The sequence below is a fragment of the Diospyros lotus genome, chromosome 8 (assembly GCF_014633365.1).
Source record: "Diospyros lotus cultivar Yz01 chromosome 8, ASM1463336v1, whole genome shotgun sequence".
NCBI classification, from domain to species: Eukaryota; Viridiplantae; Streptophyta; class Magnoliopsida; order Ericales; family Ebenaceae; genus Diospyros; species Diospyros lotus.
The window spans coordinates 32,627,933-32,653,139 of NC_068345.1; the positions used below are offsets into that span (position 1 = coordinate 32,627,933).

A 25,207-nucleotide genomic window follows, 5' to 3' on the forward strand; every position below is an offset into this window, starting at 1 on the left:
TTTGCATAAATAATTTATATTATTGTGCTTAATATTTTAAAATATTAACCACCTTTTAATAATTTATGCATGATTGATTAAAAAATTATTATAAATTAAATTCATAGACAATATAAATCATATGCTTGATTATGATATTGAGAGATGATTAGCTCATGTATAGGAATCGAAAAAGTTTAGTGAATCACGTTTCATTTCGAGATTATAGATTTTTAAACAACTTAATGTTTATTTATTCTTTTAAAATTTGTTTAAAAAATTGATAGTGAAATTGAATTAATAAAAGATTAATATGACTTGAGAAAATTTATTAATTAATTGAGAAAAATTCACCATCACATGCAAATAATTATAAAATACTGTAAGGGTATTTTTGATTTTGAATCTGGTTGAATAGATAATTCCATAATCTAGATTAAATGAAATTTAAATCTTAGTGTATTTATTAATTAATTTTTCTCATAAAGAATTCAATTTTTCCTTTATTTTTTTTTATTCATCCGATTAATTAATTAATTCAACTTAGGCTAAATTAAAATTATTTTAGTATTGTGATCTAATTTTTGTGAGATCGACATTCGTTTTATCACTATATGCATATTCGACTAGGATATGCTTTCCTAAATTAATTATGCATAAATCACACATTAATTGTTCAGTACAAATGCTTGATATAATGTTTAGTGTTTTGGCTTATTATAATTTAATTTGTATTTGCACAAATATTGTGGAAAATGATTTCTGTTTTGCACTATTATTATGATATTATAATATGAAAGTTATAAATTTAAATAATTATTTATTTTGATTGTTGTGTTTGTTTATGATCATATTAATATTAGTTGTATATGTATTATTAAAATAAAATTGTACATTAACATTAAATTAACATGCTATATTTTTACTTTACTTTATTTTCAAAGTTTATAATATATCGTGAATTTTATGTTTATGTTTATTTGAATGCATCATGAAAATTATGTTTATTATTTATGTTTGAATTATTTTTTTATAATATTTTATATAAAAAATTATATTTATAAAAAATTACTATATTTTTTTAATTTACATTTTATTTCATATTTTCATTTCTTATTTTTTTTTTTAAAAAAATATTATTTTTTGTTTCTATTTTTGTGCAACCTAAATTGACAATTGAGGTAGCTTGTCGCTCATTATATATATATATATATCTCATTCGACTCACTCAATTGGTCAAATAATTTTTTTAAATTAAATTTGAATTGATTTTTTAAGTCACCAAATATTTAAAAAAACAATTTAAAATATTATAGTATTATAACGAATTATGTGAACAAATTATATTTATATATTTGAAAAAAACTTCTAAAATTAACTACTACTGCTTAATACAGTGACATGGTTCCATCTTCAACCACATAATCAATTAAAAATCTTAATAAAAACTTAAATACAGTTTGATAAACTCAAAAATCATAATCTCTAAAATTTTTAGACAAAATTTAAACATAATTAAAATTATAAAATCCTAAACTAAAGAAAACTTCAGTATAAGAGAGAATCGGAGAATTAAGATCCAAAACCCGGGAACCAACCGGGGCCGGGCCTTTCTGGGTTTGACACGGCTCCAAGCCCAGCCGTCCCACTCACTACTCGCCTGCATCCCTTAAAACACATACATCGGTCGCTTTTTCTTTGATCGATTCAAGTCGGACAAACCAGCGAAGGATTTCGCAGAGAGAGAGAGAGAGAGAGAGAGAGGCGGATAAAGATGGGAGGAGGAGGACATGGACACAGCACGTCCTACAAGGGCGTGACTCTGCATCATCCAAAGCGCTGGCATGTCGTCACTGGAAAGGGCTTGTGTGCTGTTATGTGGTAACTACCCGCCCAACCCTCTCCCTGTATATATATGTGCTTGCGTGATTTCTATTATTGATTCATGCCGGCTTGTGTGTCTGTTTCGAATGATGAATGCTCACTATGGCCTCAGATCTGCGAGTTTGTCTGTGCTAGGGCTCCTCAGCACAAGTGGGGGCCAATTTTGAATGCTTCGCTATTGTATAGGTAGTTACTTGCTTGGGTTTCGACTTGTTGATTGTGCAATTGATCAAGGACCACCCTCTTTAGGCGGAGTTGATTTTATTATGGGGTTACGGGTTCTTTGTTTGCTAGCTGATTAGGGATTTTGTCCTCTGTTTCTTCGTTGTGGCTGAGTTCAAATGAGCTGCTTATTCGCATCCTAAGGTGGTCCAGCTTGGAAAGATTTTGATATTTACGGGACTATTTCAGTTCATATTCAGTTTTTGTATTGTTAGCAGCAATGTTTGTGAACAGTTCAACTGTTGGTATAGGGTAAATTTTTGAAATGTACTTGTGTGTCACCATTTGGGTGATTCAATCTTCAAAATTTGATGGGATCAGACTTTTGAATATAACAGCCCGAGTTGATTCATTCCTCACAATGTGTTATTAGAAAAACATATTAATTCAGAATGCTTCTAAAGTCTTGTCACTTGTCAGAATATGATTGTAAAATTGTTTTTGAGAAATGCAGTTATTGTATGCAAGCAACTGATTAGTGGATCTTTATTTATTTGTAGAATTGTCATTGGGGAATGCAGTTACTATACGTTGTTTTCCTTTGCTTTGCTTTTCACAAATCTTCTTTCTAAACTTAACATAGGGGGAAGAGAATGGAATTTATGTGGACAGAGTCCTAGTGCAACATGAAAACCCATTTTTAAGGCATTAATTTAGTGTCTATATTTTGGTTAGATGCTCACATGTTGTTGTATGATGATGTCCAGGACCTGTCTTGTTTTAATTTTTTTAGGGTTATAATGTTGCAAGTACCAATTTCAAGCTTTTTCAATAATTTTTTCTGTATATAGGATTTCTTGTCCTAGACATTTACATTGCATTCCTCAACTCAATTCAACTATTTTAAAGGATAGTAAAATAGATTCAGAATCATTATAAAGTTAGAAGATTTCAGAATGGGTTGCTTAGGGGGATAAGGATGGTGACTATGTAACAAATTGAAGTTAAGGTGAGTGCCAACATGAGCCAAGTGTTGTTAACTAGTGACTTGTTTTAAAATATTTTACATTTAAATGCATTGACAAGAAAAAAATGAAAGTTTTATGCATATACAAAGTGTACTAAACATGGAATGAGCTCCAAATTATGTAAATAAATCAAGAAAAGTAAGACTTGTAACAACTTGTGTTAAATACCCCAATTTAGTTCTTCATTAAGGAAAATTGGTCATGATATGACATTAAAATTAAAAAGGGGAATTAATTACAATGGTCTAAATAGTGGAAATTTGCCCAAGTATGGGAGGTGGATAGGATCATTGTAAGGGATAAATGGGTACATTTTTACGTACTTTACGTGTGTAGGTGCACGTGTGTGACAAAGCATTACACCACGTCAATGTGCCCCAAAAGAGTCATATGCTGCCACATGTTCATGATAAGGTTAAACTTGTAAATAAATATGTAAACTTTGTTAAATATATTTACAAGTTTACCCTTATCACAAACATGTGACAACATAAGATTGGTTTGGGACATTGCAGACGCCTTGTAAACATAAAAATATTTTGTCGCACTTATGTTGGTGTTTATAGTTGTTACGTTATAAATGTTGTGAAGGCCTTATTATTAGAGAGGAGAGAGGAGTGGATTGTAAGGCAATCATGAGGAAGTAGTTCTATCCAGTTATGAAACATGTGAAGTTGATAAACCTATCTAATATAGGCAAACATGTATTTCACTAGTTAGAGCATGCTGAATATTTTTGGTGATAGTGTTTGTATGTAAAATTGCTACAAATCTTTCTAGGTATTGTTTGATCTAGAGGCATGATGATGTGATGTTAATTGGACATTTACTTGTGATTATATACATTATTGGATATCTTGGGTGTAAAAATGGGAGTTCCTAGATGAGGAAGTTGTGGCTAAAGGGTGACAAAAGTAGAGAGATATCGACAGGATCTTGGCTAGAGGGGTTGCGAAAATCATTTCGGCAAAAAAAGCCAAATACCAACAAGGGTTGATCTCGGTTAAGGAAGAATATGAGGAAAAAATGATGATAATATTTGAAGACCAAACATGGATAGATGTACCCTCTAAAGACCCTAGGTCACTTAATACATCGATTGGGTTGAATGGTCGTTCACCCCTGTCCCTTATGTGTCGATGATCGATTGATGGATATCGTGGGTTTATAGCTTTGCTATCCATTATGCATTCATCCATGGAAAATGATATCTAACTCGAATAGGAAGGTAAAATATGGGGTGCAAGGAGTTGTTAGTGTCAAGAAATTAGATAAAAGAAATAAAGAAGATTGTACCCTTGAATTTTCAAAAGATAATTGATTAATTAGGAAAGTTGGTTTAGGAAGAATGACTATGAATATCTTTAGTACATATGCACCACAAGTGGGGTTAGGTGAGGAGATAAAAGCAAAATTCTGGGAGGATCTAGAGGGAAATGGCCACGTGGGTAGAGACGGAAATGGCTATAGAGAGGTACATGGAGGGTATGGATTCGGAAAAATTAATAATGAGGGTAAGTCTATTATAGATTTTGCTATGGCATATGGGCTCATCATAACCAATATTAGTTTCAAAAAACGGGACGAACATTTAATCACATATAAAAATATTATATCAAGCATCCAAATAGATTATTTACTCATGAGACAAGAGGATCGGTTATGTTGTAGGGATTGTAAGGTGATACTGGGGAAGTGTTTGACTACTCAACATAAACTTTTGGTACTTGACGTCCAAGTTAGAAATTGGAAGAGAAAAAATCACATAAAACAAAATCCAAGAATTATGTGGTGGGATTTAAAAGAGGAGAAACAATTAATCTTCAAAGAAAAATTAAGGGGTAGAAAGGAATGGAATGGAGAAGAACAGGCAAACCAAATGTGAAGGGAAATGGCTACTACCCTGAGAAGCACGACAAAGGTAGTCCTTGGAGAGACAAATGGTAGAGTTCCAAACCTTAAGAAATCTTGGTGGTGGAATAAAGAGGTATAATTGAAAATTACAAATAAGAAAACTTGCTATAAGGCTGTATATCAGTGTAGCAATGAAGAAAACTTGAAAAATTGTAAAGAAGCGAAAAATGCAGCAAAAAGAGCTGTTAGTGAAGCAAGGTAAAAAACATATGAGAATCTATATAGACGACTTGATACAAAAGATGGAGAAAAATATATATATATAAATTAGCTAAAGCAAGAGAGAGAAAAACAAGGGATCTAAACTAAGTGAAATTCATAAAAGATGAAAAGCAAAATGTATTAGTGAATGAGGGAGCGATTAAGGAGAGATGGAAGGAGTATTTCACAAAATTATTCAATGATGGTGGGGATACAAGAGTTAGGTTAGGACATCTTAGTAACTCCGAAAGGAACGTGAGCTATACATTTTATCGATGCATAAGTTCAAAAGAAATAAGGCAAGTATTAAAAAAGATAAAAAAATCATAAAGCAATGAGACTGGATAATATACCAATAGAAGCATGGAAATGCATGGGAGAAGAGGGCATCTCCTGGCTAATGAAATTATTTAACGAGATCCTTAAATAAAAAAAGATGCCAGATGAGTGAAGGAAGAGTACTTTGGTTTCTATATACAAGAACAAAGGAGATGTTCAAAATTGTGAAAATTACAGAAGAATTAAGTTAATGAGCCATACCATGAAATTCTGGGAGAGAGTAATAGAGTAGAGGCTCAGAAAAGAAACAGATGTCTCGGAAAATCAGTTTGGTTTCATGTCTGGTAGGTCAACAATGGAAGCTATATACCTACTGAGACGCCTAATGGAAAGGTATCGAGATCATCATAAGGACTTGCATGTAGTGTTTATAGATCTAGAAAAGGCTTATGATAGGGTCCCTAAAGAAGTATTATGGAGGGTTTTAGAGAAAAAAAGAGTCCGAATAGCCTATATACAAGCCCTTGAGGACATGTATCATGGTGCAGAGACAGGGGTCAGAACATGTGGAGGGGATACTAAACTGTTTAAAATTACAATGGGACTGCATCAAGGTTCTGCACTAAGTCCATATTTATTTACTTTAGTAATGGATGAACGCACTAAACACATCCAGATAGAGGCCATGGTGTATGCTATTTGCAAATGACATATTGTTGGTGGATGAACCAAAAGAGGGAGTGCACACTAAGCTTGAGTCGTGGAGAAATAATTTAAAATCTAAAGGATTTAAATTAAGTAGAAGGAAAACAAAATATATGGAATGTAAATTTAGTAAGAATGCAAGGGTGAAGGATGTTATAATAAAATTGGAAGACCAAATCATACAAAGAAAAGAGCATTTTCGATATTTTGGATCAGTAATTAAAAAAGATGGAGAAATTTATGAGGATGTCACGCATAGAATTAAGGTAGGTTGGCTAAAATGGAGAAATGTATCGGGGGTGTTATGTGATGGTAAAATTTCATTAAAACTGAAAGAAAAATTCTATAAGACAACTGTAAGACCAGTTTTGTTGTATGGATCAGAATGTTGGGCAGTCAAATACCAGTATAAACAAAAGACGATCGTAGCGGAGATGGGGACGCTAAGATGGATGTGCGGCCATACAAGAAAAGATAAAATTAGAAATGAGGTTATTCGTAATAAGGTAGGAGTAGTGCCGATCGAGGAAAAGATGAGAGAGACTAAACTAAGATGGTTTGGTCATGTGAGAAGAAAACCAAGAGACGCTTATGTGAGGAGAATTGATGAAATGGAACAATTAGCTAAAAAAAGAGGTAGAAGCAGATCCAAGAAGACTTTGGGAGAGACATTAAAGTTTGATATGAAGTGTATGGGCCTAAATGAAGATATGACAAAAGACATAAATACATGGAAGTCTAGAATTCATGTAGCTAACCCCACATAAAGGCTGGATATGTTGTTGTTGTAACCCCACTATGACTAATATTGGTTGAATCATGACCTTGAGGGGCCACCTCCAGGACAAAAAACAATCACTCTTGGAATAAGAGGCTCGCAGGATTGATGTGAGGGGGCAGGAATGGCTATATTTCTGGGAGTGAACTCCGGGTGAATTATTATATTTATATTCTAATTATTAAATTATAATTCTAATTAATATAGATCGAGGTATATATCTAAGTGAGTATGTATAATAAAAGGAATGAAGAACTAAATAAATGGACTTATTTATCTTTTGGCATGATAGATGCGTATGATAATTGATTTTATCATTCTTCCTCTTTTCTTCTTTTGTTCTTGTCTTCTAATTCGAATTTAATAAAGAAAAAGTTTTTTACAAATTACCAAAAGATTTGTTCATTTTAAAATAGAAAATGGATTTGATACAATTACAAAATAAAAGAAATAATCAAACAAGATAGAAACAATTTTCCAATTTTATATTGATTCAAAACGATTTCTTTGGCAATATCGTTAATCAATTCCATAATAAGTACTGTTTTACCCACCCCAGCTCCCCCTGCATAATCCGATTTTTCCTTCACGGCGATAGGGTTGGAATTCTCAACTAGAGAAGAGAAAACAAGTGAAGCCTTGTTTTTAATGATATTTAATCACATAACAAAAGGATGATCTTCCACCAAAACCCAAGGGAGTACAATCTTACAATATTTTGATGGGGCATTTGGGAAACCCATTGAGTTGACCGAGTAAATTATCGATTCAATCGTGTCATTTTTCTTGGTTGGAAAAAACTATCATGATCCTAGGGCTTAACCTAGGATCAGTTTGGGAATCGGATGAATCCGATTCAGCTACGGCCAAGAACAAAAGGAAATTAAGGAGGAATTTGAGAGAAAAGAGGGAGATGAAGATCAAGAAAGGGAAGAGAATTTGGAAGAGGAGAAAAATAGATTTCAATTCATTAATTTCTTGGATAAGGAAACAAACCATTACAGCAACCTTTTATAGGCATATTTGCTTTCTAACAGCCTAGCACATGTTCCCATGTGCTTCTAACCACTTGCTAAAATATCCCTAACAAACTATTCTATGCTATTACAATAATACCCTTTTATTGCTCATAGGGTCATGACAAAAACTTGCCATGAAGTCTTGATTGACTTCTTTTTTCTCATTGTTGCAATATAGGGAGAGAGTACCAATATTAAAGGTAGCAGAGACCCCATATCCTCTAAGAAGCACAATCTTGTGACCATTATCGTTGATGCATTCTAAGATGCAAAAATGCCCATCTGCTTGAGGAGAAAGTTTAGAGGGGTGCTAACTACGAAACTGCTCCTTCTCAAATGGATCCATACTAAATCTCCTTTTCGAACCTTTTGGGCCTCCTATGCTTGTTTGCTTGCTTTTGTTATCTTGTTGTCTGTTGAAGGATTCTGTATTGCTCTTTTTCATGAAGCTCCTTGATTTCTTTCACTCAATTCTCAACATCAGCATTGAATTGGGGTGGAGTTGGTAGCAGTGCAAGATTTTAAGGACTTAAAGGTTGTTCTCCATACACTACCTCAAATGGACATTGGCTAGTAGCTTGGCTAATTGAATTGTTGTAAGCATGGCTTGATTGGGGTGGTACCACATCCTGTTGTCAATTTTGCCTCCCAACAAAACTGCACAAGAGATTCCTAAGCTCTTATTCACGATGTCAGTTTGACCACCATAACTAAATTGTAACAGAGTCCCCATCCTTCTCTAGATCGTTTGGTAGAAATGAATTAGAAATTTCACATCTTGATATGTAGTAATGATCTTTGGTATGCCATGAAGGCATACAACCTCTCTAAAGTGTAGTTCAACAATATATGAAACATCATTTGTCTTGTTGCAGGGTATAAAGTGAGTCATCTTAGAGAATTAATCAACCACCACCATTATAGAGTCCTTGTTCCGTTATGTTTCGCTGGAATCTAAGTACAAAATCCATACTAACATCCTCCCAAGGAGCTTGAGGAACCAGCAATGGCATTAGAATCTAGCATTTGATGTTTTACCTTGCAATATGGCATGTTCTACAGATATTGATATGAATCATGACATCTTGTTCAAGTTTGAGCCAACACAAATTTTTCTTTGATAAGGGCTAGGATTTTGTCTCTTCCAAAGTGACTAGCTAATCCTCCATTACTGATTAAAGCATAGGGCAATGCTTACACACACACAGACACATACCTGTGCTCGGAGTCCCTTATGAGCTTCCCAAATACATGATTGACATAGAGAGTTTTGTGGAATACATAGTTGATTGCCCTTGAAAAGAAACCCTTGTTGATGATGATAAAGCTTATAAGGACCCTTGAAACCCACGGTCCATATTTTTCCGAAGTGTGAATCCTTCTCACATAGCTCCTTGACAATATCGAACCAACAACCTTTACTGTCAAGAAAGAGCGTAGCATAAATTATGTTGTCGGCTTAATGGATTTGCTAGTCGATTCTAGATGCCAAATTTATGCTTAATTTACTTAGTTGGTTGAGTGACTTTCCCAAATCTCTCATTTAAAGATTATAAAATTTTAATTCCTTGGAAACATCATAAAATACCCTTGGGGATTTTGGTTAAAGATCATCCTTTCGTTATTAATTAAACACCATTAAAAACAAGTTTTTATTTTTTATCTCTTCTCTAATTGAGGATTCCCAGAGTATGAGTGTTTTGTATCCTTGAGGTGCTCTTAAGGTGGTGATTTGACCAATAATAGTCATAATGGGTGTTATCAACCTCACAAAGATCGACATCCTTTAAGATGTCTCTACATGAGATTCACGGAAGGTGCCCTCACAAGATACACCTGAAATGTATATGAAATTTGTCCATTGAAATACGCTGATATCTGATTTTTGTATGGCAACTGATGAGCAATGTATCATCAGGAGAAAAATAACTCTTGAGAAAATTAAGCATGTGAAGTCAGATTTGGGATTTGGGAATACAACCACCAATAATATCGTTAGTTTCAACCTTACTCGGAGGGCTTGGCTATATGAATTCTACCTTTGCAATTATCTCTATCCATGGCTATATCTTCCATAACACCATAATTCTCTCGTCTTGTTTAAGAATTGTTAACCAAGTTTTCATTGGTCGTTCTGTATCTTTTTTGCTATGCCGGTATTCCTTTTTCACTCTTTCTGCTCACTTCAGAAGTATGCTTATTGGTCTTCTTTTCAGGTCTAAATCATCTTAATGGCATCTTAAGTGTCTTATCTTTAATAGGTGTTGTTGTAATCTTCATACAAAAGTCGATTATTTATTCAGCCTGTTATATTTTTTTACGGCCACACTTCTATTATAACATCATCTTAGTTACACATATGCTTTGTACATGTAGGTACTGTACTTCTAGCATTCTAAGCCACATTACAGCAAAAATGGTTGTATTGCCATTCAATATAACTTCTGTTTTGACTTTAAAGGAATTTTAGGATTGCGATAAATGTTGGATCCAATTCTTTGTTTTAACTCTCTGACCTTGTTTTATGAGTAATATTCTCAATAATCTGTTCTTTTTTTTTTGAACAATTTAACCAGAGATATCTAAACTGAATTTTTTAGGAATAATTTAATTTTTAAGCCTTAACATGGTATCATCCATGCTTTTATTTTTGCTAAAGTTACATTCTATATACGTACTTTTTGAACAACTCAATTTGAAGTCTTTGAATTTTAATGTGTCCCTCCATAGTAGTTTAATGCTTATGCCTCTCTCTCTCTCTCAGCCATGAAGACAATATCATTTAAAAGCAATATATACCAAGGCACCTAGTTTTGATTGTACTTTGTGAGTGCATCTATCAGTAGAGGAAACAGTTTAAAGTTTTGTGTAGATCCTTGATGTAATCCAACTGTAATTGAAGAAGTCAGAATATATCTTTAACAAGTCCCAACACCTGTGCTACTGAATTTGAGAATAGCACCATTTGTACAATTTTTTTCCTGGAGGTTTTACATGAACTATTTCTTTGTTGTCCTAGTCTTAATTGCAAGGCCCAGGGACCAAATTGTGCTGGAAGTTATATTTCCTGGTTGCTTCTGTATATATTTCCCTGTATGCTAGATGTTTGTCATGTTAAGGCAATTCCAATGTGCAGGAATTTCTTTAAGTTTGCCATGTTCAAAATTTTGGGAGGAAATTGAATTATGGTGTTAGATTAGTTTGTCTAACTATGTAGCATGGGGCATCCACTTGATATTATTGTTTTGGCTGGGAAAGAAGTTTTTAGCCATTGTCACTGTGATAGCTGAAGAACAATGGTGCTGATTATGCTCTAAAATATACTTGTCTTGGTACAGTCAACACATGCAGTACCTCATCGCATTTGTTACAGGCTAAATGAATATCGGTTTTTCTGTGATGTTTCAGGTTTTGGGTTCTATATAGGGCTAAGCAAGATGGTCCTGTAGTCTTGGTGAGTTTTTGCTCTCAATTTTAGTTGAAGTGCTCTTTTTGCTGGTTCTCCAAAAATGGTTGAGTGTAGGATTTCTTTTCCTGGTTTGATTCTTTATTTCCTAATATGGCTGATGTCTTTTAGGGTTGGCGACACCCTTGGGAAGGGCATGGAGATTCTCACGGGCATGAGGTAAGTTCTTGCCAATTTCAACCTAATTGATATTCTATTTCTAATAAAGAGCCCACAACGAGGTAGATGGTGAAGATAGGCTACAGATGACAATTTTTACTAGCTCCTTGGGGCATCCGACAAATCTGATCTATTTTGGGGCGGTTAAATCTTTTTTCCTGTCAGCTCGGGTACAGGGGAATTGAATAGTTTTTAATTGAGGTAAGTTCTTGACTGGCGAGGTTTGTGTGACCTCAAAGTAGTTTTTAATTGGGATGAGAATTGAATACGCTAACCTCTTGTGGTTGCATTGTTGTATTCCATTTTTGATAAATTTTGAATTTTCCTTCAGCTAATAAAATTGGAGCTCCAAATTGTTTCATTGGAGTCTCAAAATACTTGTTCAATTTACAGGACATATAATCTTTGTATTTCTTGGTTATATTCAGCTTATAGTACTTATTTTCTCCACTTCATGGTTACTTAGTTGCATTTTGCAGTAACAAAAGATACTGTTAACAGAATTTTTTATATAAATTAAACGGGTACAGGGGATGGGGTACATCAGATAGGTTCACATTGTTCTCATTGGCTTTTACATACATCAGACTGATCGGGTTTTGATTTATCCACTGTCATAAAGCCATTTTCTCCATGGACAATTGTAAGGAAGCATGGACTTGGTTTTTTCTTGTTCCTTTTTCTTTTCTTTTGTGTGTGTGTGTGTGTGTAGTCCATCAAATAAGCAATTTTAAATTGTAACCATCAGTGCGATATTTGTGGTAGATTTTACGAAAATGCTAGATAACACATATGGTTGGATAGTCAATCAGAGGAGTGTCGTCCGCAAATCTCTTTAACAAGATTATTCTGTGCTTTGACGTGTTCATTCATCATTCTGGATTAGTGTCCAAAATTTTCAATTTTCTCTGATCTAGCCTATGGTTGGAACCAGAGTCTCACCCTTTGCGCATCCTTGATTCTGTTTTGAAGTCTGCGCACTTGGCGGATATTTTTTTTTTCTTCATATTTTCGTGGTCTGAATATATGATTAGGCGTGAAGTTGACATTTTTTGCTACCCACACTGGCTGAATTAATTGTTACTTTCAGGAATCCCACTAAAGAGTTGGAAGGAGAAAAAGCAGAGAGCCGTGGGCGGTGGCTGCTGATGGTGGACATACTCGTATGGTTAACATCAAGGAGGACTTTGTTGACTTCTTTTATTCAATAATGTATTTGGAGATTGTGAAAGCGGGGGTTGTTATGGACATGATTTGATCCTTGTCGACATGCTCTGTTTTTGCGAAGTTTTATGTTTTACTCGCTCTGCTGCATTTACTTTGCCTGCCGCCATATAATATATCCTCCTGTTTATTTATATCTCTATGAGAGCCATACCCTGGACTGGACTGAAAGGAGACGATTAGGAAGGAAGCATTTGGAGGAAGAAAATTATATTAGATTGGGAATATGGATTCAGTACTTTGTTCGGTTATTTACTATGAACTTCTGTTGTCACAAAGAGTGATATAATATACAGGAGTCAATTCTTATATCATGTAGGGATTGGTTATAAGAATTTTTACTTGCTATTACTGTTGATATTTATGATCTTATTTTATATAAGATTTTTATAATTAATGTTATATGAAAGTGTTTTTCATCAAGTTTTTTTTTTTTTTTTTTGGGGGGGGGGGGGGGGGGGGGGGGGTTTGTTATATATTCATTTTATTCTTTCCTCTGTTTTGAAAGGAGGGTGTACTCTGGTCTTGGTTTCACTTACATGTTGAATAAAATGTTTATGCAAGAACATTGGATAAAGTAAAGTAGTCGCCAGTTAACCCGAAATCTTCATTCATGCGTGTTGTTGATGTAGTTGACTTTTAAGGTTTAATATGTTGTTATTGTTGCTTTTGCCTTTTCGTTTCTCCACAGCAGAAATGTTTAAATTCTGACTTTTTAATATCAAAGTAATTTTTTGTTATAGGCTAGTTTAAATAAATGTTTGTATTTTCTGAAAATTATTATTATTATCTCTCCAACACACAGCAGTCTGTCGCGGAACAGGCCACCACACCAGGTGTAATCTAAGCTTGCTCAGTAGGTTTATTGATTTGAAATCAAAGATTAGTGTTGAATTATTTTGTTTCTTTATGGACCCAACTGTTATTTGTTTTTTTTTTTCTTTTTTTTTGGTGGACTTTTGGTGTTTTCTTCTTATCTGTATTGCAGCTGCGCTGCCTGCCAGTGGCGGATCTGGAGAGGAGCCCGTGTCAGCCCCAACCAAATTATTATATCCGGCCTTATTTCTCAACTTAAAAATCTCTCAGTGCATTTGCCATATGATTTCATGATTTATGTGTTGATCGGTTTTTAATTTTTTATGTTTTAAGAAAAATAATAATCTACAGTTGGGGGGGCGAGGAGCGAGCAGGTTGACCAACCACCCTTCAATATGTGGTGGGTGGTGGGCTAAGTTTCTTCATATCATCAACCTCAAGGTTGTTATGAGTTGACACGGTGTTTTAAAATCTTAAAAAGTTTTCTTAATAGAATAATGTAATCATTGTGATTTTGGAGTTTGGACACACATGATTATAATTGTCTGCCTGTCTGTCTATCTATGGATTATTAATTAAATTTAAAATATATCAACGTCATTTTATATATAATTACTTAACAATTACCGTTAACAACTTAACAAGAGCAGTAACTTGTTTGACAAGAAACTAGGACTAGGGCTAGGGCCATCCTCGTTTAATAATTATTTCACTTGAGAACTAGCAAAACAAAAAATTCACAACAAATTAAACGAAGAGATTAATTAATTAATTAATACGTATGAAGTGTGAACATTACATATATAATTAAGTTAAATCCAATTCAGTTTTAACATCTACCGCTACTATTACTACAACTAGCTATCAAAGTGTTGCGGGCATTTTTTGGACTGTTTTGAACTATTATTTGGACTGCTTTGTGCTGAAAATAATCCAGTGATTTGGCCCAATCTCTCGAAGTTCAATGGATCTATGATTGAAGACATCTTAGTAAGATCGCATAATTGCTAAAATATGAACTCCGACTGCGAGGGTAAGCGAACTTCTAGCAATGCCTTTAGCTTGCTGGTTGACCCGATCAACTAGCAAAACAAACCAAAAAAGTAGGATAACCGGAGATGCTGTTCACTTGTCTTATCCGTAGCAAATCAGGTCCTTGATGATGTGAAACCTTTTCTCCCGAATTTGTGGGGCTGATAAGGACATATTGTCCCTATAATAATTACTTTTCTATAATTGGGAGTTATCAAAAAGAAATTGTAAACACCCCAAACTATAAATAAGGGATTAAAAATCATTGTACAAATGAGAGAAAATAGATACTGTTACTCTGCAAAAATGATTAGAGAGCAGTCGTGGACTAGGCATCATTCTGTTCGAACCACTTAAAAATTCTATCGCATACTGTTTGTTATTGATGATGTTTGTTTCTTTCCTTCGTATTCATGATTAATCTAACAGTATGGGAAGACGAATTACAGTCTATCAATTCTGAACGTCAACACAAAGTAATTTGTAACCCTCAAAATTCCGGGCAAGCTAGTTGGTAATTAAGTATGTTAAGCAGCGAAACCCTAGTTTGGATGAGCCTCCTAAACATGCACTCTAGCTTAATCTCAAGATCTTTAATGGCCTCCAATCTCCTATTCGCACTCTGAACCATCCCCCAGTCACATTTATCCCAAAAACTCATGTTGTTCGCCCGCTTTAACTCAGAAACTCATGCTGTTCGCCCGCTTTAACTTCAATCCCAACGACCATTTGCTCGACTTCCTCTCCAGGCTGGGCATCGCCATTAACAACATCAATGACTCCACTATGGAAATCGTCGTCACTCTCACTTCTCTCAACACATCAACCACCACCATCAAGTTTCCATCCATGGTCGACACATCCAAAATCCTGCACTTGTTCTTCGTCCCTTTCAAAGAGTTGAGCCGCTTCAGCATCTCCTTTCTAAGCTTCTTCCTGTGAAGATGGCGAGCTACGAACTTGTTTTCGACCCCCATTTCACCAACGCTTATTCGGCAAAATGTGGATTGTAGGTCATAAAGATGGTCCCTGACGAGAAGAATAACGTCTCTGGTTATGCCGTAAACGTCCACCATTATCAGTAATGTTTCAGAGACTTCATGAACCCATTTGTCTTGATGGCAATGAACAAGCGTTCTTTGGATCATTAGCGAGTGAAGTAGATCGTTGGCCTAGTTGTGTAGATCTCTCAGAGCATCAAAATTATTTTTATGATATAAATATATTTTTTATTCATGCAAAATGTAAATTTATTTTAAATTAGAAGTGGGTACAAAGAGTAAATTAATTTTGAATTAAAGGTGGATTGTCTTTAGACATGTTTCCTTATTTTGATCATTTATGTCTTAAAAGTTTATGTTTAAATTTTCGTATCTTGATAAATTCATTTCTTACTCATGTATAAAGTAAATTTATTTTGAATTAAAGGATAATTGTTTTGAAACATGTTTTCTCTTACTCATGCAAAAAGTAAATTTATTTTGAATTAAAGGAAAATTGCTTTTAGACATATTTTCTTATTTTAATAATTTATGTTTCAAAATTTTATATTTGAATTTTCAAATCTTGATTTCTCATGCAAAAAATAAATTTATTTTGAATTAAAGGTGAGACATGTTTTCTTATTGTTTGAGAAAGATTAAACATTTTTTTGAATTTCAAATTTTATATTAACATTTTCTTTAATGGCTAATGTGTTTGAAAGATGCATATACAGGGTAAGTATGGAGGCTCAAGGTTGAGAACAAACTTGATAGAGCATTCAAACAAGAGTGAGAAGGTTCAAAGTGCTGGAAGTGTGTTGGCTGAAATTCTCATCCGTTGGTGACTTGTTTGTAATTGCCTCTGGTTGTAAGTTTATTATTTTACTTACTTGTTGTGTAAGGGGATTATATTTGCAAATAATATATTAGTGGTTCTTGCTTAGGTAAGAGATTGTATGTTGGTTCTATCTCCAATTAAAAACTAATATTGATTCTCCCTAGTGGAATCTCAAGTTAAGTCTTGAGAGAGATGATTAGGTTTTTTAGAGCCGAACCTCTATAAATTTCTCTTGTTCCTTGTGAATGTGTGATTTTATTATTATTAATCATACTGCAATCACTACATATTAAAATTGCAAATTTAAGAGTTCTAAAAAGAGTTAAAAATTATTAATTAATTTTTAAAAATCCAATTCATCCCTTCTTGGGTATTTTTGTAACATCCTACATTGAGGGATAGGAAGGACCAGAACAACTTACTATAATGGATCTACGCGAACTTCTCAAGGGGTCACCCATCCCTGAGCTTCCTCAGCTCAAACACGCTTAACCTGAGAGTTTTTTGCCTTCATTTAGCCCAAAAGGTATCCAGCCGGTGTTGTTTTCTTTCTTACTTATCCTCAATATATAATACCATTCTCTGGGTTCCTGAGGTATTACATTCTCCCCCCTTGAGCACATGACGTCCTCGTCATGCGACCTTACAACTGGTTCCAGATTTTCTCCCTTTTAAGGGATGGCATCCTAGAAGCCTGCCAGAAGTCGCTTCTTATACAGACCCTCGAGCCCCGGCACCACTCCCCACCCTCATCGGACCGCCTTCACCAAGGGTCGGCTTTGATACCACTTGTAACATCCCGCATGATGGGCCTACGCGAACTTCCCAGGGGGTGACCTATCCTTGAGCTTCCCCAGTTCAAGCACGCTTAACCCAAGAGTTCTTTTCCTACATTCAGTCCAAAAGGTATCCAACTGGTGTTGTTTCGTTCCTTACTTATCCTCGATATATACTATCCTTCTCTGGGCTCCTAGGGTATTACAATTTTTCTGGGCATCACCTCACTAGGGTCATACGAGGTCACTACATTAGCCTCTTCTTGATCCCTACCATTTTCTTTATTTTTATTTTTCTCAGCATAACAGTCTTTAATAAAGTGTCCAATTTTACCACACCTAAACACTTCTTACCCTTCCCTCAGGTTTTGAATTTGGACCTATTTCTTGTTGGATTGAAATGTTATAGCACACACCAAGAAGGGGGTGAATTGGTATATAAAAAAATACTTTTTCTTAAAAATTCTTTTGATAAAAGGAAGATGTCATCTATGAAGACCACGGCTTCGTTAAAGCTCAAGATCTTGAAATGGCACGATAAGGTATCAACCGTATGAAGATAATCTCGTCTTGACAATGAAGAACACAAGATTGAAAAATATGAAATCTTTTTCAATGAGTGGTTAAATATATGAATCAAGTGAGGAACATAGAGATGCTTGAAAAGATAAATAAACAAATAACACATGCACAAGAGAACACAAAAGATTTATAGTAGTTCGGCTTAACTCAACCCTAATCCACTACCTTAACTCCTCATTAAGGATTTTGCAAACAATTCACTAAAACCTCCTATTTAACCAAGTAGGCCTTCTAGTCTAAGACTAAGAAATTACAAACTTCTTGCTTATACAAGCAAACCCTCTAGCACCTAGCTAGGTATTACAACCCCTTACTTCAAAGAGCAAGTCTTCTAGTACAACAAGTTAGGAAAATAAGAATGATACAAATGAAAGAGAGAAACTAAGAGTTAACACTCTTAGTTACAAGTTCTCTCACAATGAAAACAAGGCTTAAGAACAAATTTACAATGATAGAACGAAGCCTTGGTGAGAAAAATATAACAATGAAAGTATAAACACTGTAAGCTCGAATAAAAAGATTTGTTATCTTTAGATCAGCTCGTTCCCATCCATTAGCCCCTTCTTAATCATCCTTGAGTTGTATATATAGACATCCCACAAGATCTACGAGAAAACTAGTTGTGACCGTTGGGTTTTGAAAAACTAGCCGTTATACTTTCTGTGAAAGAGACTTAGTCGACAGATAAAAATGGTTAGTCGACAGAATCATGCAAAATAACAAGTTTGGTCGACCAAGTCATAAAAATAATAGAACACTTAGTCGACCAAGACAAAAATAAGCATGGCACTTAGTCGACCAAGTCGGCACAAAACACTATTAGTCGACTAAGTTTAGTAAAAAACATGCATATGGTTGGTCGAGAAAGCCTATAGTTTAGTCGACCAAGTCAATATATCTATTTTGTTAGTCGACAAAGTGAATGCATTTAGTCGACAAATACTACAAAAATGCTTTTAACTTCATTTTTTAATATTTTAAGATTTAATGCATAATTTTCCCAATCTCCTAAATCATAAACAACGCATATATATTGGAAAATACTTTGATCACATACATTTGAGATTGCTTAAAGTATCATTTAAATTGGAGCATTAAGATAAAAACATCATCAAAATACAATGATTTTTCATTATCAAAACTATATCAAAGGCAAAACATCACTTTTACCCTTTTTCTTACCACCTCTCTCTTGACTCCTAGATTGAGACCTACCTCTCATTATATGGACCTCACCATGTCTTTTCTCATATTTTGGTTCCATTTATTTACTTCTTAAGGAATTTATGACAATTTCTAGTGTTAAGGTATCCCTACCATACTTAATGACATTTTTAACCTCTTCATAGATATCGGGAATAGTATTCAATAGGATCACTGTAATATCCTAATATTTTAAGAATAATAATAATTATTTTTTTAAAAATATTTTTTGGCATCCATTAAAGATTATAATTGAAAAAAACTAATGGGCTTAGAGTTAATGGGCTAAGTTGAAAAATAAAAGGTTAAGTAAATGGGTTAAGAGTTAGTAGGCTAAGTTAAAAAAAGAAAAGGCTAAGTAAATGAGTTTAGAGTTAGTGAACTAAGTAGAAAAAAAAGGAAAGGCTAAGTAAATGGGCTTAAAATTAGTAGGCTAAGAAAGTGGACTTAAAATTAATGAACTAAATGAAAGAATAATCTATTCAAAAAAAAGATTTAGTGAAAAATAATTAAGGTGACAAAATAATTAAAGATGATGAGTGAAATAATCGAGAAATATGAGAGATAAAGTAGGGTGTGGACAAATAATAAAAAATAATGGGTGAAATAATTGAGAAATGTGGGAGAGAAAGTAGGGTGTGGATAAATAATTAAAGATTATGAGTGAGATTTAGTGAAAAATAATTAACAAATGTGACAAAATAATTAAAGATGATGGGTGAAATAATTGAGAAATGTGGGAGACAAAGTAGGGTGTGGACAAATAATTAAATATAATAGGTGAAATAATTGAGAAATGTGAGAGACAAAGTAGGGTGTGGATAAATAATTAAAGATAGTGAGTTACTACAATTATGCTAAGCTTAACTCAACTTTCTATAAATAGATAAAACTTGAAAGGTTGAAGAATTTATATTAGAAATAGAAAGGTTGTAAGAAAGAAAGATTTGAGAGTGAAAGAGAGATTTGAAAAAGAGAAAGAAAAAAAAAATATATAGAGAGAAAAATATCAAAAAATTCTTAGAAAAATTCTATAGGTTGGGTTTAGTAATTCATGTAAAAATTTGTGGCATAAGGCATTGTTGGATACACAAATCGAGGCTTCATCGCAGTATAGAAGAATGGCGGGTAATCTTAAGGTGTAGTTGATCGAAAAATAAGAATTATGATGTTATGTGCATTGCATTCATACATATGCACTATGATGTACTCTTACTTAGATGATTCATCATCTAATGTGGGCCTTGCCCCTGGAACATTCAAACGTTCCAGATAAGGTTTGTAGCGAAGACATAGAAGCAGATGAATTGTAAAGACGTAAGGCATTATGAAGTTAATTTCTGCATTTAGTTCTTGTATAAGAATCCGATCATGTATCAGTCGTGCTATGTTATTCTTTAAGTTATAATATGTTATGTTTTCAAGTTATGTTGGAAAAAAACACTTATGTCATGATGTTATGTTGAAGGACTTAAGTACTATTATCGAACAATCTTGTGTTACTAATTTCGTTGAGGCAATCATGTAATATTATTAATGTTTGAGGCATGTTGAGGTTCGATTATTGCTTTTGCTATTGATGATTATCTAGTCTAGCGTATACAAAGTAAGTAAGCTAATGATAGGCATGTAGTAGGGAAATTTTGAAATTATATCATGACTAGTTATTAAAAAAAAATATATAGTCAAAATTTCCTAAGTTATAATATGCCCATGGAAGTGGGGTGTTACAATCACAGCCTTATATTCTTCGGATACTATTTCACCACAATTTGTGATATCTTGAACTAGTTTGTTGAAGACATCTAAGTTGTCATCTAGATCCTTAGAGAGGTCAATTTTAAAACTGAAAAAACTTTCTAACAAATAGAGTTTATTTGGTGTGGATTTTTTCACATACAATTTTTTCAATTTTTCCCATAGTGTTTCAGTTGTGTCAGGTTTTCCTACTTTCCTTAACACTGAATTAGAGAGATGTAAGATTATAGAAGTATAGCCAAGTTTCTCAGCTTCAAGTTTTTGTTTCTCTTTAGTACCTTCAAGATATTTTCCATCTATAGCCTTAGAGACTTTTTGTTGTACTAAAATTACTTTCATTTCTATTGCCATATAGAGAAATCCCCCTTCCTATTGAAAATCCCCAATTCGAAGTGTGTGGTCATATTTACTAAGTATATGTACTACACAAGAAATATGCAGTCTAGTTAACTTAATACAAACACATAGTTTAAATTTAACTAAGGCAGCATATTCACATAGGGATAACAAATCAAAATAGGAACATAATTAAACAGAGACAGATAAATTAGTTTTACTAACAAAAACAATATTCTGAAACTGATTGCACATAGCTATATAGACACAGAATAACAGATATCACACAACAGATTATATAAGCATAGAAAAAGAATTTCACAAAACCATACGGAACAAAAACTACAAAAAAAATATTAAACATAGTTGATATTGCTTTACCAAGCTAGATCTCAAATATGAGATCTAGTATGTGTTGAGTTACATAGATCTTATCATATGCGCAGCGGAAATTAAAATTTAATTTGGAGGTATCCCGTTTTTCAGAAATTATGGTTTAATAAAACGAAGGCATAAACGAAAAATACCTCTTTGATGAAATCTTATTTCACCGTTAGATTTCCCGCCGTATAATCCTCCAAGTGTAGGATGCCGAGTCGGTCCACCCGAAATCACTTCTATTCAAGAATATCAAAGAGAGAAGATAAGTAGAAGAAATTTTTCACAAAAATTTCTAACTTACCTCTTGGATTCAAGAACACTTCTCCAAAATTCTCTCTACATTCAAGTGAATCAAGAAGACACTTATAAGAGAAAATAAGAGTTTGGAGCTATTTATAGTTCCAATTAAAAACTATTCTTCATTAAATGGATTGGGCTTCTCAAGCCCATTCCATTTAATGCAATTGGACCAAGCCCAATCCAATGGAATTTATTTGAATCCAATAGTGCCATTGGGCCAAGCCTAATGTACTAGCAAAAGGCCCAACCCAATCTATGATTAAATAATTACATTCATAATATAATTATTTAATTATTCTTATTTATCCAATAAATAAATGCACTATAATTAGTAATTATAAAATTACTAATTTATTTATTTTCTCTTTGAAAGTAATTTCTTTTTGGGTGGGACTTTCTGGGTCCACAAATAAATTGGCAACAAGAATAATCAACAATTAATTCTCGTAAATCATGAGTGACATCTAGCAATATATCATGATTACCCAATTTATTGTGAAGCGGGTATTGTGAACCTTTTACTACGTTATCATACAATACGGTCCTTCTATCATCCTATATCCCGACAAGATATGAGATCATGGTCAGTAGGTCGAATCTCTTAATCTTGTCATATGACCAAATCCAAAATCAATCTTGACAAATTATGACACAACCCGTATGGAACAAATTCCATCGTCATATTACCTCGGCCAAGGATTTATCGTCAAGTGATTACTGGATCGCATAGGATATCTTCCTCATAAATCTCGAGGTGATAGATTCCATGTCTAATGCACACATACCTCATGTATCACTGAATCAGGCACATAGATACGTATGATTATCCTTGATTAGAACAACCACATGATGTCGTTGATATCCTAATCCACCAATACACAGATATCCATGTCATCTCAGGTCTAAGGACTAGTTGTAAAATCGCAGCTAACATTAAATCATTGACCCGTGAGAAATAACCCATGTGATTTAATGTTAACAGTCCCGTTCAGTGAACTCGTTCTTGTAACGAGCACCCACTTATCTTCCTTCTATAGCTCATACAGAATGGCACGAGACTCACCAACCTTATCTTTCAGTATCTCATACTGAAACAAGGAGGAAGACAATGTGCTGGCCTTTACGAGTTGCTATCATCCATGATAGGAATTCTATGGCCAGGAACATGTTTATAGTATAACAAATTGTGGATTATCCGTAACTCGTATTCTTAACACTTAAGAATGGTATCCACTTCTTATTATACTAATGGATATATGTTTTATAATTTAAACCATATTGCAATTTAAATAAAAACATAAACTTGCCATTTAAATAATATTTAAAGAATTACAAGATCGAATCCCTTTGTGTCACTAGAACTGGTCTTTAGGGCTCATATCTAACAGTATGAACACGGGTCAAAGTAGGAACAAATTTGGAGTAGAATAGCAGACTTATTGGCCTCCACGCACTGCTACTTGCAACTACATGCGTCGCCGCCAACTGGTGAATGGGCTGACAAGCGCCTGTCATAAGGATGCTACTTAATCGGATGATCACGGATACGGGGTTGGTTTACCCCAAATCACCCATTGCACAAAGTAATTGAAGTTAGATGATTTGCATTCAACGTAAACCCTAAAGCTCTTACAGTGAAAAATCGACCGAAAAACCAAAGGGTTTTTCAATTAGGTTTTGATTCTGTACAACCCAGGAGCCATACGAGGCTCTGATATCATTTATTGAGGAAGAACACTTTGAGAACAAAAGGGTTAGTACTTAGAGAAATCAAAATCAAAATGCCGAAAACAAGAACAAGAAGAACAGAAACATAAAACTCCTTGTTGATCGGATTGAAAGGCAATTCAAGGCTCAGATCTCTGTTTGTCCAGAAAGTACCACTCATGTAATGCCAATCGAATAAGGCCACTAAACCACAGAGAAGCCCCAAATCCCCAAGAATTGAATCCCCCAAATCGCTCAAACCCTCTCGGTCAATCGACACCTCTCACCCAAACCACCCAAGGTCACTCACCAAATGATCCACCAAGGAATAAGGAGAACCCCTCACAAAGAAGATGGAATGAACAATCGTAGATTGAGAGCTTACATTAGAGAATGTCGTCAAATAATATAAATAAGGATCACCAAGGGATTCGCAAAGGAAAGCAAAACCACCACAATGGAAAGAGGGATCGGTTCAAGACAGGAATGAGAGACTCACGAAGATTGGCCATCAAAGGAAACAAATGGCCGAACTAAGGGAATGAGAGGATCGGTCGTCAATAAGGGCAATAGAGAAGAAAAGAGGCCATTTTATATGACAACCCTAAGGCAAGGCAACAAAGGAATGGGTTTGGCTTATTTGGGCTTCCTTAAGTCTTGAGCAAATGGGCTTAGCCCATTTCTCCTCTAAAGGCCTAACTAAGGGCTTATGACCCGACTTCTAAATGGGCTACCAATGAGTGGTACTTTTGAGTTGGACGATACTTCAATCTCGGGCTGAAGCCCATAAAGATTAAATCAAGAACTTGTCATAGCCTTAGGCCTCATTAGGAATCATAAAACCAACACAAGAGGTTTTCTTATGATTAATTAACTGTAGAAAATAACAATAATAATTTTAAGCCAGCTGAATCTCATGAAGAGTGCTTCACAATCGGGTTCCATCTTTAGTCCCTATAAACAATCTCTTTTTATTGCCCATCGTCGCCACCTCATGTCACCATCTATGAGCAGAAGATCTACAAAATAAGAGGTTAGTGCAATATAATCAAAAACATAATCAAACGAAAATACATAAAGTATTAATGAAAAACTCCTTGGTAGTCACGATGAACACATTCAAGGCTCATATATGAGCTATAGAATCACCACTTAGGCAGCACCGAGAATAGAGCCACCAAGCCCCAACAAAACCCAACCCCAAAACACCTAAATTGCCCATCTCTCTTGGCTAAAAAATGAAACCCTTTCTCCAATAGATTGCTCTACACGAAGTAGAGTCCACAAAGGAATAAGAATCACGAATATAGAGCGAGAAGCAAGAATGAATCAATCGTCAAAAGCTTACTTCCACGGATTGGCCATGCCGAATATATGTAGAGGGAAATCGATGAGGCACGACCCAACAAAGGCAAGAGATCACCGTACGAATCAACAAGGAGATGTCGCACAAAATGGTAAGGAAAGATCAAATATGGGCATATTCAGGACTAATTCGAGGGAGAGAGAGAAAAAGAGCAAATCGATTGCCGACTACAGGAAGAGAGAAAGAGAGAGTCTCCAAAGAGCATATATATGAGGCAGCTAGGGCATCAAAGTAATGGGCCTCTTAAAGCAAATGGGTCACACAGAAAATGGGATTACACAGAGGAAATGGGTTGGGCTTCTCCATCTCTTAAGTAAACGGGCTAAGGCCC

At 34.4% G+C, this 25,207-nt stretch overlaps 2 protein-coding genes across 2 annotated transcripts in view; one reads left to right on the top strand and one right to left on the bottom strand.

The window, feature by feature from the left end:
• The window catches only part of LOC127808340 (NADH dehydrogenase [ubiquinone] 1 beta subcomplex subunit 2), a 40,567-nt gene extending 27,458 nt beyond the window's left edge, over positions 1-13,109 (top strand). The window contains exons 2-5 of the mRNA XM_052346847.1: positions 1,742-1,860; positions 11,358-11,403; positions 11,527-11,574; positions 12,665-13,109. Of these exons, the coding sequence (XP_052202807.1) occupies positions 1,754-1,860; positions 11,358-11,403; positions 11,527-11,574; positions 12,665-12,676 (213 nt within the window). The 5' untranslated portion in view covers positions 1,742-1,753 and the 3' untranslated portion in view covers positions 12,677-13,109. The remainder of the gene's footprint in view (positions 1-1,741; positions 1,861-11,357; positions 11,404-11,526; positions 11,575-12,664) is intronic.
• Positions 13,110-15,326: 2,217 nt separating this feature from the next.
• Positions 15,327-15,722, bottom strand: LOC127808609 (uncharacterized). The gene has a single exon (XM_052347179.1). It carries the CDS (start codon positions 15,720-15,722, stop codon positions 15,327-15,329), a length of 396 nt encoding a protein of 131 aa, XP_052203139.1.
• Between the last annotated feature and the right edge of the window lie 9,485 nt (positions 15,723-25,207).